The 22,986-nt window shown below is 54.9% G+C and overlaps 1 protein-coding gene across 1 annotated transcript; it reads right to left on the bottom strand.

Moving 5' to 3' along the window:
- Window positions 1-5,316: 5,316 nt before the first annotated feature.
- Window positions 5,317-22,948, bottom strand: LOC112607335 (DNA polymerase alpha subunit B-like). The gene is made up of 7 exons (XM_025358457.1): window positions 22,827-22,948; window positions 17,645-17,787; window positions 8,684-8,853; window positions 8,279-8,385; window positions 7,331-7,390; window positions 6,942-7,068; window positions 5,317-5,811 (listed from the first exon to the last, which is right to left on the bottom strand). The coding sequence occupies exons 1-7, from the start codon at window positions 22,946-22,948 to the stop codon at window positions 5,662-5,664; spliced, it is 879 nt and encodes a 292-aa protein (XP_025214242.1). The 3' UTR covers window positions 5,317-5,661.
- Between the last annotated feature and the right edge of the window lie 38 nt (window positions 22,949-22,986).

The following is a 22,986-nucleotide window of genomic DNA, read 5'->3' as shown; positions in this document are numbered from 1 at the left end:
TTTTTTAGTAGAGACGGGGTTTCACCGTGTTAGCCAGGATGGTCTCGATCTCCTGACCTCGTGATCCGCCCGTCTCGGCCTCCCAAAGTGCTGGGATTACAGGCTTGAGCCACCGCGCCCGGCCAAAGTAAAAAATTTCAAACGCAGCTAAGTGTGGTGGTTCATGCCTGTAGTCCCAATAATTTAGGATGCTCAGGCAGGAGGATTGCTTGAACCCAGGAGTTTGAGACTGGCCTGGGCAACATGGCGAAACTCTGTCTCTACCAAAAACTCAAAAATTAGCTAGGTGTGGTGGCGCACACCTGTGGTCCCAGCTACTCAAGAGGCAGATGCGAGAGGCTCGTTTGAGCCTGGCAGGTTGAGGCTGCAGTGAGCTGTGATCGCACCACAGCACTTAGACTGGGCGACAGAGTGAGACCCTGACTCCAAAAAAATTAAAAAAAAAATTCAAACAGCATATGAGTGTGGACATGACAAATCATTCTCCGAGCCCTCCTGCTCCTGACCCCTAGCCCTTGGACACCCATCACCAGAGGCAACTACTATTACTAGAAACATTCTAAGGGGCAGACAATTTGAAGGGGCCTCAAGTCCTCAGGGAGAAATTGAACCTTCAAGGGAAGAAGCTGCCAGGAATCAGGAGTGACTGAGCCTTTTCCCCCTATGCGCCAGGAATCAGGAGTGACGGTGCCTTCTCCCTTTGCCCCCTGTGTCACCCTCGTGCCCTGCTCTGTGGTGGGAGGCAGGTGGTGGGAGGGCAGGGTCCCCACCCTGCTGAACAGGGCCCAGCCTGCTTGATGGAGGCAGGTGTACCCCTCATCCACCCCGGAAAGGCACGTCCTCTGGGGCAGGAGCGGGGCTAGGGGCGCCTCTACTCAGCAGCTTTTCTCACTCTTCAGGTGGGGCCTGCTGACTCAGCATGAAATGCTTCAGCCCCTGGGAAGATCTGGGAGTGATGGGAGTAAGCAGAGACGATGGGGCTTGGCTGGGCCCCACTGGCCGCTGGGCAGAAACCTGGGATCTCAGGGAGCAGTGTGCAGGGGCCAGGGTCAGAGGGGTCATGGGCAGCAGCTGTTTCTGAGACCTCACAGTGGCCCCTTGGCCTGGGCAGCTGCAAGGCCTCAGCTGTCAGGCAGGCTCTGGGTGGGGAGGAGCCTAGAGCCCCGGGAAGAGGCGGCACAGGATGGGGGAATTCAGAGCTGGCAGTGATCCAGGTGGGTCCGAGGGGAGGCCAGCCCCTAGACCCCTGGGCATTTCCAGGGCTGACCCAAGAAAGCAGTAGTAGGCATGGTCGCTCGGGGACTGGAGACCCAGAAAGACCAAGGGCAGTGACAGAAGGGCCCAAATGCCTGAATGCAGCTGGGAGTCTCGCCATGAACAACCATGGGTGTCTTCCGGTGGTTTCTCTAGCCAGAAATCCCAGCACCTCTCTGCTGCCACCCCTCCTCTCCCCTGCCCCCAGGCCAGTCCCACCCTTTGCCTTGTTGATCGGTGATGCTAAGTACAAGTGCTGGCCAAAGTTCTCTCCATGGCACGATCTTGCCCATCCCTCTCTCGGCCACCCTCCCAGCGCCTCCAGTTCCGTGGGTTTTGACTGCTGTGACTCCCACATCTACCCCTCCAATGCCCAGGTCTCACTGGAGTGCTGTTTCCAGTATTCCAATGGCCCACTTGGTGCCCCTCTTCCTCCCAACCTGCCCCAACAGATCCAGGCCCCTCCCCTGAGCCCTTCTCTGCTCAAACCACCCCTTTGCTACGTGCTCCTAGATACTGGGGCTGCACCTGGGACTCCTCTTAAGTTGGTCCTTGTTGGGTGGTTAGGGTGAGGCACAGGGGGTGGGAGGCAAACCCTTCCAAGATTCTCTGGGGCAGAAAGAATCAGGTCCAAACGCCTTAGCAAGACCATGGTCTGGCTCTGAAGCACCATTCCAGGTCCATCACTGCCTCCCTTCCCTCTTTCCCTCTGTCCTTCCCTCTTTTCTTTTACCCGTCTCTCGCCCTCTGTCCCTCCTCCCTCCCTCTCTTTGCCTTGTCTTCCTTCATAAATCTAAAGCCCCTCCCCATTCCTAGGAACATACCCAAGATAACTGAAAACAGGTGTTCACACAAAGCTTGTACCCAAGCCTCCACTATTCATAATAGTCAACAAGTGGGAAAACCCGACAGTGGATGCACTGATCAACAAAATACCAATACCGTACAGCCACACAGCGGGGTCTCGGCCACAGAAAACAACGGCGGACTGACAGCCACACGGCGGGGTCTCGGCCACAGGAGACAACGGCGGACGGACAGCCACACGGCGGGGTCTCGGCCACAGAAAACAATGGCGGACTGATACGTGCTGCTGCAGGGACGAACCTTGAAAACATCATGCTAAGTGAAACAAACCTGACAGGCTGGGCGCGGTGGCTCATGCCTGCAATCCCAACACTCTGGGAAGCCAAGGTGGGTGGATCACTTGAGGTCAGCGGTTCGAGACCAGCCTGGGCAACATGGTGAAACCCTGTCTCTACGAAAAACACAAAAATCAGTTGGCATGGTGGCGGGCGCCTGTAGTCCCAGCCACACGGGAGGCTGAGGCAAGAGAACCGTTTGAACCCGGGAGGTGGAGGTTGCAGTGAGCAGAGATCATGCCACTGCACTCCAGCCTGAGTGACAGGGCGAGACTGTCTCAAAAACAAACAAAACCTGACAGAAAAGGGCATGGGCCAGGCACAGTGTCTCCTGCCTGTAATCCCAACACTTTGGGAGGCTGAGGCAGGTGGCTCACCTGAGGTCAGGAGCTCGAGACACACCTGTAATCTCAGCTACTCAGGAGGCTGAACCCTGAGGTCAGGAGTTTGAGACCAGTCTGGCCAATATGGCAAAACCCTGTCTCTACTAAAAATATAAAAATCAGCCAGGTGTGGTGGCAGGCACCTGCAATCCCAGCTACTCAGGAGGCTGAGGCAGGATAATCGATTGAACCCGGGAGGCGGAGGTTGCAGTGAGCCGAGATTGCGCTACTGCACTCCAGCCTGGGTGACAAGAGCGGAACTCCGTCTCAAAAACAAAAAGAGGATGTATTGTATGATTCTATTTATACAAAATGCCCCAAATAGGCAAACCTACAGCAAAGAAATTAGATTAATGATTGCCAGGGGATGGAATTTGACTGCTAATGGGTGCAGGGTTTCCTTTGGGGTGATGAAAATACTCTGGAATTAGATAGTGGCGAGGTCTACACAACACCGTGAACATACTAAAAACCACTGAATCGTACACTTTAAAATGATGATGTTTATGGCTGGGCACAGTAGCTCATGCCTGCAATCTCAGCACTCTAGGATGGTGAGGCGGGTGGATCACTTGAGGTCAGGAGTTTGAGACCAGACTGGCCAACATGGCGAAACCCCATCTCTACTGAAAATACAAAAATTAGCTGGGCATGGTGGCAGGCGCCTGTAATCTCAGCTACTTGGGAGGTAGAGGCAGGAGAATAGCTTGAACCCGGGAGGCGGAGGTTGCAGTGAGCCAAGGTCACGCCACTGCACTCCAGCCAGCTCCGTCGGGTGGGGTGGGTGGAGTCAGAAGTCAGCCCAGATGGCTACTCCCAGCAGTAGGGAAGCTGCAGGGCCAGATTGAGCTGGGCCGGGTGCCCTGAGGTCAAAGGAAAGGAAACCCCAAGCTCCAGTGGCTGCTGAAGGTAGAGCTGGATGGAAGATCTGTGCCATGGCCCTGCCGGCCCCCACCCTTGGGTGCCCCTCGAGGTCCTAATTCCCTCGCTTCATTCTTGGCACCCACTTAGGTTCCCAGGCACAGCAACTAGGAGTGGCTTCTGTTCCCTTGGCAGCTCTCCCTCTCAGAGACTGGAACCCTAAAGGGAAGCCACCAGGTGGGCAAGGGAGGGTGGCTCCTTCTGCCAGGACAGAGGCAGGGCAAGGTGGGGGCATAGGCATGGGAGGCAAATCCTGGTAAGAGCTCAGGACTGTTTCTTCAAGGCCATCTAGTTGGTGTCTCAAGGGCAGGGACCATGACCAGATCAGGGGGAGGCCACCAAAGGCGGCTGTAAGGCAGATGGGCCTGACCTCCTGGGCACTCTCCACCCTCCATCACTGACACGCCCCCAGAGCCTGCTTGAGATCGTCTGGGACAACAGATGCCTGGGGAAACTGGTGACACAGCTGAAGTGGGGTCCAGGGACGGTCAGCCAGCAGTCACTTGGCACCTTCCTGATAAGAGCAAAAAGGAACTGTCTGGTGGCAGAGGCACGCCTGCCAGACCTGTCTGCTCTGGGGTTCGCATCCTGCTTTCTTTTTGTCTGACTCTTAAACGCCTGCTCCGGCCCTCCCAGCCCTCCCAGATCATTTCCAACAGTCACACTACTGGTATCCAGGCAACCGTTGCCTGGGCTCCCAAAATTCCACATCCAGAGGCTGACAAGTCATGGTGCCCCCATGGAATATGGCTGGCTGCTTCGCGTGTGGAGGAGCTGGGGGAGGAGGGAAAAATCTGCTCCCCACGCCGGGATGAGTTTCTAATTCTTGGCCTCAGAGGAGGCGCCTATAAACCAATGAAATAAAACAGCTGCTCCTTGTGTTTAAAGGGAGACCTTTTACCGTACGCTGGTCAGATCTGGAGCTCAACTCCATTTCACTGTCAGAAAGGTGAGAGGCAAAAGCTGGCCACTGTCAGGTCACCTATTTATCTCTGAGTCAAGGCACAGACACCAGCAGCTCGCTGCCCCCTTGCCCACTTCCTTGCCCTGACAGCTGGGGTTTGCTGGTCTTGGCTCTGGCATGTGAGGCAGGACAGCCTGCCAGCTTAGGGCAGGAAGCCACTCCACGTCTGGCCAGTGACAGCTTTTCCCCAGATGCCAGGACATAGGGGCATGGGACGTGCTGTGAACCTTGGAAGGCCTGACCCTGTCTGAGTGTTCTGGGCTGCAGGCAAGCCCTGGCCACTGCTTGACTTGGCAAAGCAGCTGCCACCAGGACTCCAGCTTTGGAACAGCCCGGCGAGGCCACCCCCTCCAGATGGAGAGGTCAGGCTGGGACCACAGCATGCATGAGGAACCGCGCAGGGAGGCCCAGGCATGTGGCCAGCTGCTTGCTCTGCAGCCCAGCTCTAGGGCCCGCCCAGTGCACCTCTGCAGCATAGAGGTCGCTGGGGCCTTTGGGGGATGAGGGGTGGGGCTGAGAGTTACCCACTGGACAAAACTAGGGCTGGACAGAAACCCAGTGTGACCGACACTCTGCCTTCTCTGGTCATAGGTCAAATAGGCAACATTCTCTGTCTACTACCAGGATAAAGAAAATAGAAGAAAGGTCAAACTCAGAAGTCACACTCAGAATTTAATTTCTCCAAAAGTTGTTTCTGCGTTTGATTCATGCAGAAAATCACAAAGCCTTCTCGCCTTTTCTGAGTGGGCGGGATCCACAGCTGGCTTACTTCTGTACCTGGAGCATGGACTGAGAGGCAACAGCCTCCTTCCAGGAGAGGCTCCACTCACAGGCAGGCCCGGCTGCACGAGCCCTCCCTGCTGGGCCTGGTCCCTGCAGCTGCCCCTCCCTGGCTGGCTCCTCTCTCCTTTCCTACCCAACTGTTCACCTTGTCACAGGGCTACGTCTTGGCTCTTGGCTAAGACTTTAAGGGCCCACACAGCAGAGGACAGAAGCCTCAGATCCTGACGACCTGCACGGCAACGCACGGACTCTGCCTCTCCACTCCGTCCACCGCTGGCCTCCTGAGGTAGAGTCGGGCGAAGGTGCCTCCCACCTGCCCTTTGGTAAGGCGCCCGGGGTTCACACAGACACAGCCGAGGACATCCTGGGGAGGAGAGAAGGGGAGACAGGTTTGGAGGCCTTAACTAACTGGGAACCAATGTGAAAAAGAAGTGACATCAGATGGCTGGACCCCAAAGAGGGTTTTACAAAATGGAAATGAAGGCAGACAAACAACCAGACACATTTTCAGTCTTTTTTTTTTTTTTTTTGAGACAGAGTCTCGCTCTGTTGCCCAGGCTGGAGTGCAGTGGCAAGATCTCAGCTCACTGCAGCCTCCACCTCCTGGGTTCCAGCGATTCTCCTGCCTCAGCCTCCCAGGTAGCTGGGATTACAGGCACCGCCACCATGCCTGGCTAATTTTTGTATTTGTAGTAGAGATGGGGTTTTACCATGTTGGCCAGGCTGGTCTCAGACTCCTGACCTCAGGTGATCCATCCACTTTGGCCTCCCAAAGTGCTGGGATTACAATTGTCAACCACTGCACCCAGCCTCCGTCACATATGTTAACTTGTTACTAGAAAGCTTTGAATTCCTTTTAAGTATTTCAAACAGAAGAATGAGGTGACTTGGCAGAATGATAATCAGCCCCCAAACTTGGAGACAAACCTGATCTAGCTGTTTACTGCTTTCTCATGTGAAAAACTTTTTCTTTCCTTTTTTAACCCCTTGAGGTTGAACTAGCTCTTGTTTGGCAAGAGTGGGACTGGTCTGGGCAGATTCCCTGTAAGGGACCTAACTCCAAGGCAGGCAGGGTGAAGGGTGGCAGAGATCAGAATGACCTGATAGCTTCTTCAAGGTATTCCCAGCTGAGCCCACTTGGAGGTCGTATCAGAATTTGGGAGGCCCAGGACAGGCAAGTGTACCCTGAAATCTTCCCCAGGTCACCTTGATGTGGCCTGGTAAAAGCCCTCAGTTGAGGGCCTTCCTAGTCACCTGGGCTCCTGTTCTCTTGGGGAAGGAGGAGGGGACACTGTTTACTCAAGCATTTTACTGACAGAGTTGTTTGTTTTCTCGTCCCACCACCTCCCCACAGAAACAAGGCCGCAGGGCAGGGTGCTATAGAGGCCCCATCCCCCTCAGCAGACCCGCGAGGGGTGAGTGCCAGGTGGTCCAGAAGGGAAAGTCAAAGACTGGGTTCTGGTGTTTCTGGGAAAAAGCAGAGTTCAAACCTACCTTCACGAAGTACCTCAGCTCTGACGGGATGATAAGGACATCTGGGGTGACAGGCAGCTGTGCGTAGACATAGAACGTCTCATAGTCAATGGCCATGTCTTCTTGGGGTGGGTAGAGCGGGTAGTAGCTACAGAGACAGAGAGAAATGGTCAGCAGTAACAGACTGGGGGGCCCCTTCTCAGACAGAGTCCCCCTAGGTACTGGCTTCCGTGCTGCATGCGTCTGCAGACCGACTTTTTCTCTGTGTGTGGGGGCAGAATGCAGGCTTGTCATCACAGGGTAAAGTTCCCTGCTGGTAGCCTGGTGAAGGCTCTTATAGTCATGCTTGTCATAGCTTCATGACCCCAAGGCACTCTCTCCACAGTCAGGGGTCCCAGCGGCAAGCTCACCTTCTCTGGGTCAGGATGTGCTTGAGTATTCGGCTGAATCTGTCTGAAGTTCCAGAAGAACTGGGAAAGAAAAGAAAGCACGAACACAGAATCCTGTTTTTCAGCCCTTTCTCTTCAGGGAGGACCGGAGAATTTAATAAACCAGAGAGAAGCTAAATGGCCAAGGCCCAGTGACAAGAGGAGGATGCATCTGGGGAAGTTTAAAGACCCACCCACAAGGAGCTTGGTCTGTCCCCACATGAGGAGGGACATAGGACACCGGGTTGAGAAGGGAAAGCACAGGAATCCCTCGTAATCAAGATCAAGGAGGGCCATTAGCCAGCACCGTGCTGTGCAAGAGGATGCAAAGTTGGCACCATTGTGAGGCGGGCGTGTAGCCAGGCTGACTCGATCTCAAACCTCAGCCAAGGAGCCACACCCGTCTTGCTTCACACGAGAGTCGCTTCACACGCCCCTTCCCATCAAGGATGACGGCAGAACGGAGCTGCCCAACATCAACTCAACAAATTTGGCAGGGCCTGATTATCTGCAGAGCTGGATGTTGTACTAGTAATGAAGAAAGCCCTTCAGAGAAAATTTCCAGTTTATCCTCCACAAACAGGATGTCCACATTTGTTTTCAGGTCACAAATTTGGGAAATGAAAAAAACAGGAGCAGAAAAGAAAATGTAGATGAATTTCGATGCCTTTAAGTGCAAAGACAGAATGGACGTGGTTCTTTGGGGTCTCAAATGCAGTTTAGAGAGGTGGTAACAGAAACTAATGCATCCAACCAACCCCTCCCCTTGGGTACAGAGAAACTCAGATGGCCAGAGGGTCAGGCACAGCTTGTTGCTTTCAGGACTCTCTGGTCAAGACTGTCAAGCAGCCCCTTGATTTTCTTGGCTGCAGAAAGGGCTGGGACCAGAAAGCCAGTCATCTTGCTTGGGGCCTGGAACATACTTCTTACCTACTGATCTCCTCAGCCCCCAGGTGGAACAGCAGATCCGTAGACGTCAGGCCAAAGATCACTCCATTTATGGACAGGCTGCAGGGCTCGGACACAAACTGTACTTGCTAAAATGAGAACAGATTGGAACAAATATTTGTACGCCAAAGCTAGAAACATCTTCCCATGAAAGTGGGGGTTGTCTGAGGGCTGGGGAGACCACGGAAAAGGGGACCAAACCAACATACATCAAACTTATAGACACATTTGCTTGTTTAAAAAAAAAAAAAAAAGAGTTTAAGATTCAGGCTGTACGCATGCTCTAAAGAGGCCTCTCCACCCTCCCCTTCAGGGCCAGGGCCAGAGCCAGTGGCGGAGGCATGCTGGATTCTGGCTGCCTGCTGGTCAAGGAGTGGGTACTGCTACCTTTTTGTCCTCTCGAGACAGATCGGAGTAGCTGAAAGGTGGCTGGGGGTACACAGGCTCATGGTGCACATCTCTCAACGATGGGACAAAGACAAGGTGGGAGCCGGAGCTAGTGTGGCAAAAGAACAAACAGAAGAGGGAGAAAAGTGAGTGCGGTTGAGTTAGAACAGCTGCGCAACAGGCAGGATGCCTCAGGGCTGGAGGCAGAGCCCGCTTCCAGGCAGGCAGCTCAGAATTGCACTCTATTATGAACAGAGACGCTGTTTCCCATGGGACACTGGGAGTGAAGGACAATTTGTTCTACTTCACACCCATCCATCTGGACAGGCTCCGATTGCCTGGGACACTTTCTTGTTGCTCTGTGTGGCTTTCTCCCAAGAGGATGGAGACTATTGTTTGGCAGAAAAAGGGGCAAAGAAATGGAGATCTAGAAAATCTAGAAAGATAAGGATGCGAATAAAAAATCACAGCCTCAGAGCCAGAGTTTAAACCACAGCTTGGACTCATTACACCTTCTAAGCAAGTGTAGCTTGCAGGCATTAAACAGTGTCCCTGCCACACCTTGGCAGAGTGCACGGAGCTGGGGCATCTTTCCTAGGGAGAAGGCAGTATACCAAAAAGACCCTGAGACTGCCGTTTTTTTGTTTTCTTTTTGAGACAGAGCCTCACTCTGTCACCCAGGCCAGACTGCAGTGGCATGATGTGGGCTCACTGCAACCTACATTTCCTGGGTTCAAGTGATACCTGTATCTCAGCCTCCCGAGTAGCTGGAACTACAGGTGCACACCACCACACCCAGCTAATTTTGTATTTTTAGTAGAGACAGGGTTGGCCAAGCTGGTCTCGAACTCCTGGCCTCAAGTGATCCACCCACCTTGGCCTCCCAAAGCATTGGGATTACACGCGTCAGCCACCACGCCTGGCCTGCCTACGTATTTAGAAGATCCAGCTGAAATCCTCTGACTGACTGAACACTGGGCCATAATTACTGGACAATCAAGACAGACATTTCCAGCGGGAGGCGGAAAAGCCCAAGCGGCCTCTCCCTGAGCCATCGCATCCCTCCCCTCTCACACATGGAAGTAATGCCCTGAGTTTCTATTTCTCAGCAGGCTATCTTGCAAAAATGAAAGAAATATTTAACAGCAACAGTAAAAGCACAGATGACAGCAGATGTTTCCTTTGATGGAGCAGGAGAATCTCTAGGGTTACAACATGCAAGTGAAGAAGAAAGTTGTAACTCTGGGGGCCAACTATTTATTTTTCCCAGCCATACAAAAGAGAAAGAAAGTCCCATTTCCTTGGTTCCCTTTGCTGACCTTGGCAGAGGGGCCATTTATAAATCAAATAGGCATAAAGTGTTACTTTGCGGGCATGTTTAAAATCCACCAATAGCTCTCACTTCCATCTCCGTCTCCTGCTTAAAATGTGTGGACTTCTCAGGCATACGTACACTTTGACATGTGATAAAGGTGCTGGTGACAGCTGTCACCCTTATCACTGTGGTGTCCTCTCAGAGTGCGAACTGAGACTTCTACAACAGAAAATCAGAATCCTGAGACCAAAGGTGTTTACATATTCATTATTGTCCCTTTGACACTGAAAAGCTCACTAGGATGATCCAGTCCACCATTTGGGTGCCAGGGTCTGGTAAACAAGCCACAGGGTAACTTGAATGGGACAATCTGTGCTCCACATCTCAAGGGCTTGACATCTGTGATGAACACAATGAACTGAGGTGCAGCTGGCTGCTCTCAAGGGACACAACTGCCCTGTTTCAGCAGGCTTTGGAAGAGCAATAGTTAAGGAAGAAATAGCCTTCCTGCTCATGGTTAGAAACCGCCTATAGAAGGAGGGATCAGAAAAAAATCCCAACTATGCTCAGCATTGCACAACCTCATACGTCACAGGGGGAGGGTCCTCCAGCTGCTCCCGCAAACAGGATGAGAACCGTGGGCTCTGCTTGCTTCCTCTGAGGTGCTTTCTCACTGGCTTTTTTTTTTTGAGATGGAGTCTTGCTCTGTCACCCAGGCTGGAGTGCAGTGGTGCAATCTCGGCTCACTGCAACCTCCACTTCCTGGGTTCAAGCAATTCTGCCTCAGCCTCCCGAGTAGCTGAGACTACAAGCACCCACCGCCACGCCTGGCTAATTTTTGTATTTTTAGTAGAGATGGGGTTTTGCCATATTGGCCAGGTTGGTCTCGAACTCCTGACCTCACGTGATCTGTCTGCCTCAGTCTCCCAAAGTGCTGGGATTACAGGCGTGAGCCCCTGCGCTTAGCCTGGCTCTGGCTTTTACATGATGACTCAGCTTAATGCTCTGCATTTCTGACCTCTCAGAAATACAAAGAAATTCTCTGCCCAAGAACTGTTTATATACTGTTTCTAGAAGGGTGGGGCAGCTCCCCCTGCCTCGTGGCACACACTGGCCACAGATGAAAGTGCCTGGTGGTGCTGGGTTCTCATCCCCAGTATAACAATGCCTTATCTGTGCTTTATTTCTATCACTGCTGACAATACCACATGGGGTAAGGAACCAAAAACAGAACCCAACCTCAAACTGAAAGCACCCAGCCAGTCCCTGGACTATGACACAGTCCCTGCCTGTCCCCAAGGGCTGACAAAAGGAGAACACAGCCCTGCTCCTGTGTTTTGGGGCCTATCTCCTGAGGAGTTCTAACCACTCTCCAGGCCTGATGAACTTGACCAAGATCACAGCAAATCTGGGGAAGAGGGAAGGCACCTGCATCACCTTCATTTGAGGGAGGGAGGGAGGAAAGGGCAGAACCAGCCATGGCTGTCACTGGCACAACCCACGTCTCTGATTCTGGGAGTTGGGGGATGTTCTTTATTCCAGCTGTGCCATCTACCATCCTGGCCCACACTGCCGGTACAAGAAGGTAGTGTTACAACTTATTGACTCTGGGATCAGTTCTCATGGCTAAAAGGCGGAAGGTTAGACACCTTATTTTAAAAACCACCTTTGTGACAGACTCGTCTTTAAACACTTAGCCTCAGGAACATTTCTATTTTATTAGCTCAGCTACAGGCATGCAGATCTCGTGAGGAGATCTACCACCTATACCAGCTTCTTTCAAACACTGGCACTGGGGGAAAGGGACAGGAATGACAGGAATGGAGGATGTCAGATTTCTGAATAACTTTCCACTCCTGGCTTTAGCCTCTTCCTGGAACAGTGACTTTCCTCTCAAATGAGAACTGCACAGCTCTCTCATCTCTGCTGTGACCTCTCACAGTTCCTTCTGTTTGGTCTGTGGCAAGGATTCAAGGCCCCACCCTCACCGAGAGTGTCTATCACCACCAGCTGTAGCCACTGGCGGGATCCCACGCACCCTGGGGAAGCACTGACTTGGGAGGAAATTGGGCTCACCCAAAACAATCACTTACACAACGAGATGTGTGGGGTCTCACAGGATTTCACTGCGTAAGTCATCAAACACTTCTCAAAACCATCCTGGGAAGATTCCCGTGGAATATTAGTTTATACGAAAGGGAGAAAAGGAACTAAGTATAGAAGACAAAGAGCAACCAAACAGTGAAAGCCGATGCAGCCTTGTCCCTTCAAGTATGTTTATCTTTGTGTTTTACAGAGATGCCTCTTAACTTGCACTTGAAGGTCAAGGGTTCTAGCTGATCTCAGTAGTGCAAAAGGAAGAAAAGAATAGGAACTGCCATGATTTTTTTTTTTTTTTGGAAAAGGAGTTTTGTTTTTGTTGCCCAGGCTGGAGTGCAGTGGTACGATCTCGGCTCACGGCAACCTCTGCCTCCTGGGTTCAAGTGATTCGCCTGCCTTAGCCTTCCCAGTAGTTGGGATTACAGGAATGTGCCACCACGCCCAGCTCATTTTGTATTTTTAGTAGAGATGGGGTTTCACCATGTTGGTCAGGCTGGTCTTGAACTCCTGACCTCAGGTGATCCACCCGCCTTGGCCTTCCAGAGTACGTGAGCCACCAGGCCCAGCATTTTTTTTTTTTTTTTGAGATGGAGTTTTGCTCTTTTTGCCTAGGCTGGAGTGTAATGGCACAATCTTGGCTCACTGTAACCTCTGCCTCCCGGGTTCAAGTGATTCTCCTGCCTCAGCCTCCCCAGTAGCTGGGATTACAGGTGCCCACCACCATGCCTGGCTAATTTTGTATTTTTAGTACAGATAGGGTTTTACCATGTTGGCCAGGCTGGTCTCAAACTCCTGACCTCAGGTGATGCGCCCGCCTCGGCCTCCCAAAGTGCTGGGATTACAGATGTGGATCCACTAAGCCTGGCGCTGCCATGACTTTTAAACGGTTTCAGTTTCTTTTTTTTTTTTTTTTTTGAGACGGAGTCTCGCTCTGTCGCCCAGGCTGGAGTGCAGTGGCCGGATCTCAGCTCACTGCAAGCTCCACCTCCCGGGTTTACGCCATTCTCCTGCCTCAGCCTCCCGAGTAGCTGGGACTACAGGCGCCCGCCACCTCGCCCGGCTAGTTTTTTGTATTTTTTAGTAGAGACGGGGTTTCACCGTGTTAGCCAGGATGGTCTCGATCTCCTGACCTCGTGATCCGCCCGTCTCGGCCTCCCAAAGTGCTGGGATTACAGGCTTGAGCCACCGCGCCCGGCCTGTATTTTTTTAGTAGAGACGGGGTTTCACCGTGTTAGCCAGGATGGTCTCGATCTCCTGACCTCGTGATCCGCCCGTCTCGGCCTCCCAAAGTGCTGGGATTACAGGCTTGAGCCACCGCGCCCGGCCAAATTTTTAATATTTTTTGTAGAGATGGAGTTTCGCTATGTTGCCCAAGCTGGTCTCGAACTCCTGGGCTGAAGCCATCCTCCTGCCTTGGCCTCCCAAAGTGTTGGGATTACAGGTGTGAGCCACCACGCCCCACTGGAATCTAGATTTTAACAAATCAGCTTGAAGCTGGCAAGCTGGGAGAGTGGATACCCCCAACCCCCTCTTTGCTGATTTCCTGCATGTGGGGATACATGTGAGCATGCAGGCAAACACACACACATGCACGCACGCATGCACACACACACACACACACACACAGCCAGATCTCCAAGGCCACAGGCAGCCCATATCATCTCCAAACCTCAGAAACACTAATGCATTAATGGAAGAGCCATTATGCTCCCAGGTGTATCTAACAAGCATCTTGTGGCGTCACTGGGCAACCCAAGAGACTGACTCTGATGGTAGAATGTCAGGCCATGGGGCCAGTGAGCCTGAATGTCCAGCCCCTAGCATGGGGCCTGTGGGTGTGAGAGGGTCAGTTGGGACCCAGTGGCTCCACAGGTCAGTCCTGGGCCTGAACCACGACCTGTCAAATGTCACCTGTGGTTTTGGCTGCCACGTTGTTTGGGGCTTCCTGAGAGTATCCTCAGTAGTGGCAGAACAGGAGCCTTTCTGTTCCTCCCTGGGACCTCACACTAAATCAGGAGGAGGACAGATCTCCTCCTCTAGCCCTGGAGGCTAGGTCCTTGGAGGAGATGACTGTCACCTTGAGAAGCCACCCTCCAGGTGTGTGTGGCCATACTGGTGTGTGTGGCCACCGGCCAGGTGTATACAACCCTCCAGGTGTGTGTAGCTGCCTTCAGGGTATTACATGGAGCTGATCTCTGGCCATGCGCTTTTTTTTTTTTTTTTTTTTTTTTTTTGCGGGGATGGTACAGAGTTTCGCTGTTGTCGCCCAGGCTGGAGTGCAATGGTGCAATCTCAGCTCACTGCAACTTCTGTCTCCCGGGTTCAAGTGATTCTCCTGCCTCAGCCTCCCAAGTAGCTGGGATTACAGGTGCGTGCCACCACGCCCAACTAATTTTTTGTGTATTTTGTAGAGACGGGATTTCACCATGTTAGCCAGGCTAATCTCGAACTCTCAACCTCTGGTGATCCGCCCACCTTGGCCTCCTAAAGTGCTGGGATTACATGCGTGAGCCACTGTGCCAGGCCTAATTTTTGTAGTTTTAGTAGAGACAGGGTTTCACCATGTTGACCAGACTGGTCTCGAACTTCTGACCTCAGGTGATCCACCTGCCTCAGCCTCCCAGTGCTAAGATTACAGGTGTGAGCCACCGCACCCAGCCTGGTCATGTGCTTCTTCTTTCTCAGGACCATGACCAATGACAGTGACTCCCAGCCTGTCACTCCCTGAGGTCAGGAGCTGAGTTCCATAGTTTCCAAGCCCCAGGGTCTGGCTAGTTAGGAGCCCAGTTAAGCAGGCTCATGACTCCACCCCAGGCTTCCAGGCTGGAGATGGGGCCAGATAGGGGTGAGTGGGGTGGTGGGAGTTAGGGGATTACTCCCAACAATCCATTCTCCTGTGACTCCACCGTCAGGGAAAAGGGGCCCAGCCTGGCCTTCTGGCCCCCTGGAAAGGTAGGAGTGAAATGATCCCAGGTTGGATAGTTCCCCACCCCCAACTGCTCTATCCCAGCCCAGCTTCCTCTGTTAACCCCCTCCGGCCACATCCCAAATCCCCAATCCCAGCAGCAGACCTCGGTGTTTGCCTGTTGCCATGGTGATGGGATGCACCTTTCTGTTACTATGGCAACCAGCCAGGGGTTTTTAAAATTCAGTTGAGGTAATTTCCACCCCTCAGTCCTCATCTTCAGACACCTCGTTTCTTCTTTCTTCTCTGAATCTTAGAAGGATGGTGGGAGGGGGGCCTGTAGCCACCAGCCAGAGGTGGAGGGTCAGAAGGGCTTGTGGGAAGACTTGGGCTGATTCGTCCCTGACTCCTGCACCCAGACTAGATCCAGAATAGGACAGCTTCCTCCCCATTCCCTCCCCAGGCCCATATCTATGGGAAGAAGATAAGAGCTTCACATCTCTTGGCAGGCAGAGGCCAGCACACCTGGGAGGCCCAGGTGAGGGTGCAGCCATTGTGGCCCTGTGCCCACACAGGAGCAGGGAGAGTCAGCAGGGGTCCTCCCGGTCCTCCCCACTGTGTCCCCAGGGCTCATCTGGGGATATCAGGACACCAGGGATCAGACCCTGGGACCACAGAGCACAGATGTTGTTTATGCTGTGTCCTGGTGCTAAGGAGCTTAGCTCAGTGGAACCCCAGGCTGACGGATTTGGACAGAGGGCCTCTGAGAAGGCTGGTGGGAAGGGGAGTGCACACACTGTCCAGTACGTCCCCTCCCCCTGCTGGAGCTCTCAGTCACTGGGCACCTGCTTCATGAAGTCTAGGCATTGTAAATTCATGAGGGCCATCACCCCTCCCCGCCCCCACCTGCCTCCTGGTTGGAGAAGAGGAGCTGACAGCCCGGGATAGGCAGGTAGATGCATCCCGTGTCTCCCTACCCCACCAGCAGAGCAGGCTGGGACTAGGGGCGATGGAGCCCCAGGCGCCGTGCACTGCCCAGTCCTCATCTGCAGGTAACTCTTTCCCCGCTTGACTTGTCTCTAGCAGCTGATGCTCCCACAGATGGGACCTCCCCCAGAGAAGAGGTTTCAAGGAGGGAGGATCTGGGAGAGTCTTGTGGCAGGGATGCCTCCCCACCTGCCCCCACCTCTGACCTGGGTCTGTTTTCCCCTCCTACCCATCAGTCTGGGAGGGGCCCTTCCATCTCAGGATGGACACTGAGCATTGCTGTAACTCCGACAGCCCCACGCCTGGTTCCCCAAAGCCAAGGACTACAGGGCCATCACATGGGTGTCAGAGCCAAAGGGAAGTCACTTCTTGTCTCCCTGTCCCTTAGGCACAAGGGCCAAGACCCTATAGCTACAGCCCTTCCAGGGTACAGATGAGCCAGTCAACCTTGGGAGGTGACAGAGAACCCCTGGGTGAGGACCTGCCCACTCCCCCTCCTCCTTGCCAAAGGCAGGGATGACCCACAGACCAGATGATTTGTTTGAGGTAAGCATTGCCCTCCCCAGTCTTTTACAGAACAGCAGCCTGAGTCCACTCCACCTGGGGAAGGGGGTCCCTACTGCCTGCCCATTGAGGCCCCACAAGGCCATCACAAGGGTCCACAAGTGCCTGAACACCTGGGTCTGCAGCCCCCCATGTGCAGGATAATAAAGTGTGTTTCAGACTTTTCTTTTTTTTTTTTTGAGACGGAGTCTCGCTCTGTCGCCCAGGCTGGAGTGCAGTGGCCGGATCTCAGCTCACTGCAAGCTCCGCCTCCCAGGTTTACGCCAGTCTCCTGCCTCAGCCTCCCGAGTAGCTGGGACTACAGGCGCCTGCCACCTCGCCCGGCTAGGTTTTTGTATTTTTTAGTAGAGACGGGGTTTCATCGTGTTAACCAGGATGGTCTCGATCTCCTGACCTCGTGATCCGCCTGTCTTGGCCTCCCAGAGTGCTGGGATTACAGGCTTGAGCCACCGCGCCCGGCCTCAGACATTTCAAGAGTTATTATTCCCACCAGCCCTGTAGGCTCCACCAGCCCAGACAAAGCCACAGGGTTCTCCATGGTAGGCAGTGTTAATTCTTTTCTGTCCTGCTGCCAGCTGGTGGGAAGGGTAAGGGAAGAGGGGTTACCGAGACCCCTGGTAGGAAGGTGATGGGACCCAGAGCTAGGGCAAGGATGGAGGAGTGCTGTGCCCACCCACCCACCACCACCTGCCCACTGTTCTTTCTACCCCTGCTCCTCCCAAGCTCCCAAACCAGAGAAGCCCTAGGCTAGGGCTGGGGAGGAGGGAGCTCAGCCTAAGCCATAAGTGAGCGTGGGAATGTCCTGTGTAGGGAACCCCGGTCCTGAGCCTTCCCTCCCCACTCAGCGAGGGCTCCAGCAGCTGGGCAAGCAGAGGGGGATGCTTATCTCCCCGGTCACTCATAACCTTCTTGGGTTATGGAACCCAAGGAGGGCCAGACTCCCTTCTTTCCCCAGCAACCTGTGGCTCCCCAGCTCTCCAGAGATCTCCCAATATCAGGGAGCTGATCCTGAGCCCCTCTACAGTTCCTCCAAGGCCTCCATGCTTGAGACCTTATGGCTGAAGTCCTGGGAGTCAGGGGTGCTAGGAACTTCTCATGTGAGCAGCAGGCATCTGGTCAACCCCTCTCAGTGTGGCCGGCTTGTGCTTGGTGTCAGCTAAAGCAACAGCCAGCTGGGGCAGGCCTTCCAGGAAGGTTGGCTGGCCCCGGCAGGATTGTGCAGCACTGGAGACCCTGTCCAATCAGACAAGGAGAGCAAGTGAGAGAGAGAGACCAGAAAGGTAAGGCAGGGCTGATGCCAGCCTCTCTGCTGGGGCAGGACAGAGGTCAGCAGGGTGGGAATGGAGGCAGCTCCATCCCGAACACCTGATGGCTTAGATTCTGGCACGGCCTAGACTCCTGGCACCGTTTTTCCTTTAGGGTCAGAGCCAGCAACCTGCCCCACATCCTGTGTGTCCATATCATGCAGGCGGCAGGCCTCAAATTCCACAGGACCAGTGTTCCTGGACTAGCCAGGAATTCAACATCAAGAAACTTGAATTGCTCTGTCTTAGTGGAGCAGGGTCCCTGGGGCTCCAGGATCAGGTGTCAAGGCCCAGAGGCCTTCCTCCCATGGAAGCATGTAAAAAAGTGGAGGAAGTGCCCACACTGTTTATAGCCTGTGTGATGTGCCAGCGCAAACCCAGGACATATGGCCTTGTTCTTGGGGCAGCCACCTGCCGGCCAAGACGTGAGCATCCCAGCTTTAGAGCTGGGAAACTCAAAGGCTCAGAGAGGACAGGAGATTTGTCCGAAATCCCACAGTTCATGATCTCCCCAGCCTGGAAGCTGGACAGTGGGGCCAGGGGGCATTGCCTAACCAGGGCACAGGGAGGAGGCACTGATCAGGTCACCAAGGCAGGGCTCTCCACCAGCACAGGGGGGTAGAATGGGCCTCCTGGTAGGGAGTGAGGGGCCCAGTTCCCCTGGCATGGAGCTGAGGTTTTCAGGGGATCTGTCAGTGTGGATAGGGGTGGTTGCTGAGGGGTGGGGTATATATGCTGTACAGTCAGCTGCTTAGGCGACCCTGGCACACAGACAAGGAGCAGACCAGAGTTGGGAGTGTGGGAGGGTACTTGGGGGGCACTGAGATGGTCCCCGCAGCTGGCTGATGGGGCTGAAGATGAGGAGTGAGGAGGCCCTCCTAGCACATCTGACAATGCTGTACTCCCTGAACCTCCTGAAGCAACCCTGGTGTCAACAGCCCACCCTGGTCTCTGGAAACACTGACAGGCCGCCCATCCCAGGTCTCTCAGGTGCCTCTTTCCTTGCTCCCAGTCCTGTCTTCCAGAAAAATTCTGAGCTCCCTGCGGGCAAAAACCACATCTGGCTCATGTCCACCACCCACCCCCTCTCCCCGACCCCCCTACCCTGGGGCCTGGGAAAGGGAGGGCCACACAGGCTGTACTGTGAAGCAGTGAGTGAGTTTTCTGTAGAGCTTTGGAAATGTACCTTGTGGTCAGTCACTAGGTCAGGTGACTGAGCTTTTACCCAAGGTTGCCAGAATCTGGGGACCAAATGTGACTGAGCCAGAGGTGGTGGCCGTCCTCCCAGAGCTCAGAGTCTCTTGGGAAAGGAGGAAAAAGCAGAGAAAGAGTATTCCGACCTGTGATGGGGCCACAGGAGCTGTGAGATAACAAGGGAGGGACTGGGGCTTTGAGGAGAAGTCCCTGAGCTGTTAGCCAGGTCCAGGGGTCTCCAACTGCAGCCCAGAGCAGGAAGCTATATGAGGACCTGGGAGGAGCCCCTCATGGCTGGAGCTGTGTAGTCAGGCTTTCTCTGAGAGCTGGTCTCAGGGGAAGAGGATAAAAGGGAGCTCAGAGCAGAGGTGCTGGGGGCACTGCCTGTCCACCACGGACAGCCTAGGGACATGCAGCCGGGATGCAGCGGAGGCAGGGCCCTGGGTCACTGCCTGTCAGGAATCTGAAGCACAGGCCATCTCAAATCTCACTGACAGCAGGCTCCACTCATCCCCCTGGAGACTGAGAATGCAACCAGGGAGTGATCAGAGGACATTCAGGCCAGGAACATTGGAGGAGCAGACTCGGCGGGTACTTGTCACCTCAGCCTGGTCTGAACTCAGCTGTGTCACTTCCCAGCAGGCACCCCATTCCCGGGGACTGGCTTGTCTTCCCCCAGGGCCTGCCATCGTGGCCCCAGATGTCCTTGCCCGGCATACACCTGCCCCACCGTCTAATCCTCCCAGACACAGTGTCAGTTCCCCCACATATGGGCAGGGGAAGCCTGCTTTTCAATAGCTGCCAAAATGGACCCAGCCTCCTTCTTTGGAAACTCTCTGCCCAGCTCAGGCTGCCTGAAGTGACCGTGGGGCTGGGGCCCTCAGTGGGGTGGGAATGGGGAAGGTGAGGGAGGAAGTCCCTCAGCCCTGCTCTGGAGCTTGCATGAGCTGCCACTGCTGTCCATTGCCCCAGTCTTGCCTGGTGACCACATGGACCTCTGAGCCCCCAGCCTCATAGCTGACCACTGCCTGCCCCACTTCAGTCAGGCTGAGGTTCTCTTGGGCCCTCCCCAGACAACCTGTCTCCTCTTCTGGCCTTTGCTTCCCTTCAGAGACTCTTCCCGTGGCCCTGCATTCCCCACCACCACACCAGCTAAGCCGAACTGTCTTTCCCAGTGCCCCAGTGCCCACCTCCACCCCTATGGCAAGGAAAGGCTGTCACACCAGGGGTGCACCATAAGCATCGTCACCCCTGGCCGTGATTCTCCAGGATGGGTGCTCTCAGGGATGACGCCTGACCACCTGGGATCAACTGTACTCCCTCCCGTTCCTCCAGCCCTGGCTCCAGTCCCCTTGGCTTTACCAGGCTCTGAAGACCTGACCTAGACTTAGGGGCCCATCCGAGGCCCACACTCAGCCCAGCTGTCCCTGCCCTCGCCCACCTGGGGAAGGAAGGGGCTGACATATCTTCTTTCTCTACTCCCTTCACATCTGGAATTGGCCTTGCTGGGGGGCCCTGTGATGGGGAGAGGAGGGAGGGCAGCCTGGCTAGGTCTCAGAGCTCTCTCAGCTGAGAAGTGGGGATGATTGTTTCCCCAAGTCTATGGAGCATGGGGCTGCTGTGGACAATGGGATCTGGGCCTCTGCTGGGAGGTGTTGACCTCAATGCATCTCTCCCTGCGTGACTTCAGTGCTCTCTGCATCCTGATGGAGACTTTCTGACAGCGCGGGGGGTGGGTTGTGGGGTCCTGCTGCCTGTAGAGCTGTGTGTGAGCCCCTCTATGGCCCAAGGGCATGCAGGGGTCTCTGCTTGTCCCCTTCCTGTTAGACCTTGTGCCAGTAGGGAGTGAGCGTGCACCAGCTCCTCCCTCTGGGCACTCCAAAATGCACCCCTTGGAGACTGAGAGTATACCCCTCAAAGTTCATTTCCCATTTCCTATGGGGCGGGTCTCAACCTGACAGGAATCCTCTCTCACCTCCCAATCACCATTTCCTTCCACCCTTTCCCCCTTTCCCCCACTTAATCAGAATCTGCCCCCACCCCCACAGAGTGGCTTCCCCTCCTGGTTTCTCATTCCCCCTGCAGCAGGGAGGGGCCGACATCCCCAGCCCCCTACCTCCCTGCAGACCCTGTCTTCTCCCCTCTGCCCTTCAAGGGGCCCTATCCCATCCTGAAGTGCTCCACCCTTCTGAGTCCCCTCTTCAACCTGGGGGTCAGTGTCCCAGGGTCCCCACCCCCAGCAAACTTGGCTCCTTTCAACTCCTCTCCCTTGCGGGCAGAGGCAGGGCGTTCAAGTCCATTTAATCTTGGCAGAATGCAATTTCCTGCTTCAGGGAGCTGGCGGGTTTAGGAGGCTTAATGAGGGGGGAGGGGGGAGACAGGGAAGAAGAGAAGCTGAGATGGGGCTGGGAGATGGAGACGGAGAGTCCCTGAGAGGGGTGGTTGAGGAAGTCTCGGGGATGCGTGTGTCTGGGGGTCACCCCAGGGTCCTTAGGATCACACAGGGGTCAGCTCTTCTGCGTCAGGCTCTCACTGGTAGGTCAGGGGCCCCTGGGCGAACCTCCCAGCCCCAACTCTGTGGGATGTGAATGGGGGGAGGGGAAGAGGCCTCAAAGTGACTCACTGTCAGCAAGAAGAGGGCCTGGGATAATGAGGTGCGTGCCTGTGTGCACGGGGGGACATGCGCCTCTACAGCCAAGGGGGTGGGTGTGCAGGCTGGGGAGGGGTCCTGGGGAAAATGTGCAGCTGGAGGTGCTGGGCGGACTGGACACTTTGGGTGGGTCCCAAGGCGGGACAGGGTGTAGCTGGCAGCCCCAAGACCCCCAGGTGGTAGAATGGGCAGCCAAGCTGGAATTTCAGCCCCAAATGGGATGCTTATCTGTACGCTGCCACCAAGGAGGCAGAGAAGATAAAGGACAAAGGGGCCTCTGAGCTGCTGGAAGCCCCACACCTGGTGGGGGCGGGGTAGCCAAGAGCCCTGCCTAACACCTGGAGCACAGACAGCTCCTGAGGGAGACTGAAGCCCCTGCCTACAACCCGCCTGACCCCCTGACGGCACCCCTACCCCTCTGTCCCCCAAACTGGCTCAGCAGATCTGTTCCCAGAGAAGCCCTTGGAGGAGCTGCAGCCCATCATGGCAGGGAATCCCCAGGCAGGGCTTGGGGGAGGGTTAGGGATGGCCCAGGACCATCCCCCAGCCCACTCCTCCTTCTAGGAGTGCTCATTCATGGGGATGTGGGAGAAAGGCTGGTGAAGACCCAGGGAGGCTGAAGCCCTCAACTCCTTGGTACCTTGGGCACAGCTTTGTCCCTCAGTATCTGGGCCTCAGTATCTTATGAATTAGGGCGCTAGGGCAGGGACTCTGAGGAGTAATCCCTGCCCCCTTGGAAGCAGACAGGCCCTACCCCAGTGCAAGGACCCTCCATGAGTGTGCTTGGATGGCAGCCAGGAGGGCAGAGGAGGATGCTGGGAAGCAAGGGAGGGCAGAAGGTATGAGAGGGACCTGGCCTATGGCCTTGTGCCCTCATAGAAGCCTCAAGGTGCACCCGTTTACCACCCCTCCTGAAAGCAGCTTGTCCTACAGATGGGGTGTCCTGTCCCTTGGGGGAGGATGGGTCTCAGTCGACCAACAGAGTCCTCACAGAGGCAGCAAAGGCCCCCCAGGCTGGCAGTTTCCAGCAACGCCCAGCCCCAGCCTCTGGTTCCATGCAGCTCTGCTTCCCGGGGCCAGCTGAGCCTGCCCACCTGGCCTAGGTACTTCTGGCTGGGTCCTACCCAAGGACTGTTCGAGGGTCCACGTCTGCCCTCACTGCTCTGTCCAGGCCCCCCCGGCCCTTGGAAGAGCCAGCCACATGAAGCTCATGTGCCACTGCTGCTGCCCTCACCCCGTCACCCATCGCTAGTAGGTTGTGAGGCTGCCTGAGTCCTGCCCCGC

This window comes from Theropithecus gelada, chromosome 14 (assembly GCF_003255815.1).
Source record: "Theropithecus gelada isolate Dixy chromosome 14, Tgel_1.0, whole genome shotgun sequence".
NCBI classification, from domain to species: Eukaryota; Metazoa; Chordata; class Mammalia; order Primates; family Cercopithecidae; genus Theropithecus; species Theropithecus gelada.
This window is presented reverse-complemented; position numbering and strand designations above follow the sequence as displayed.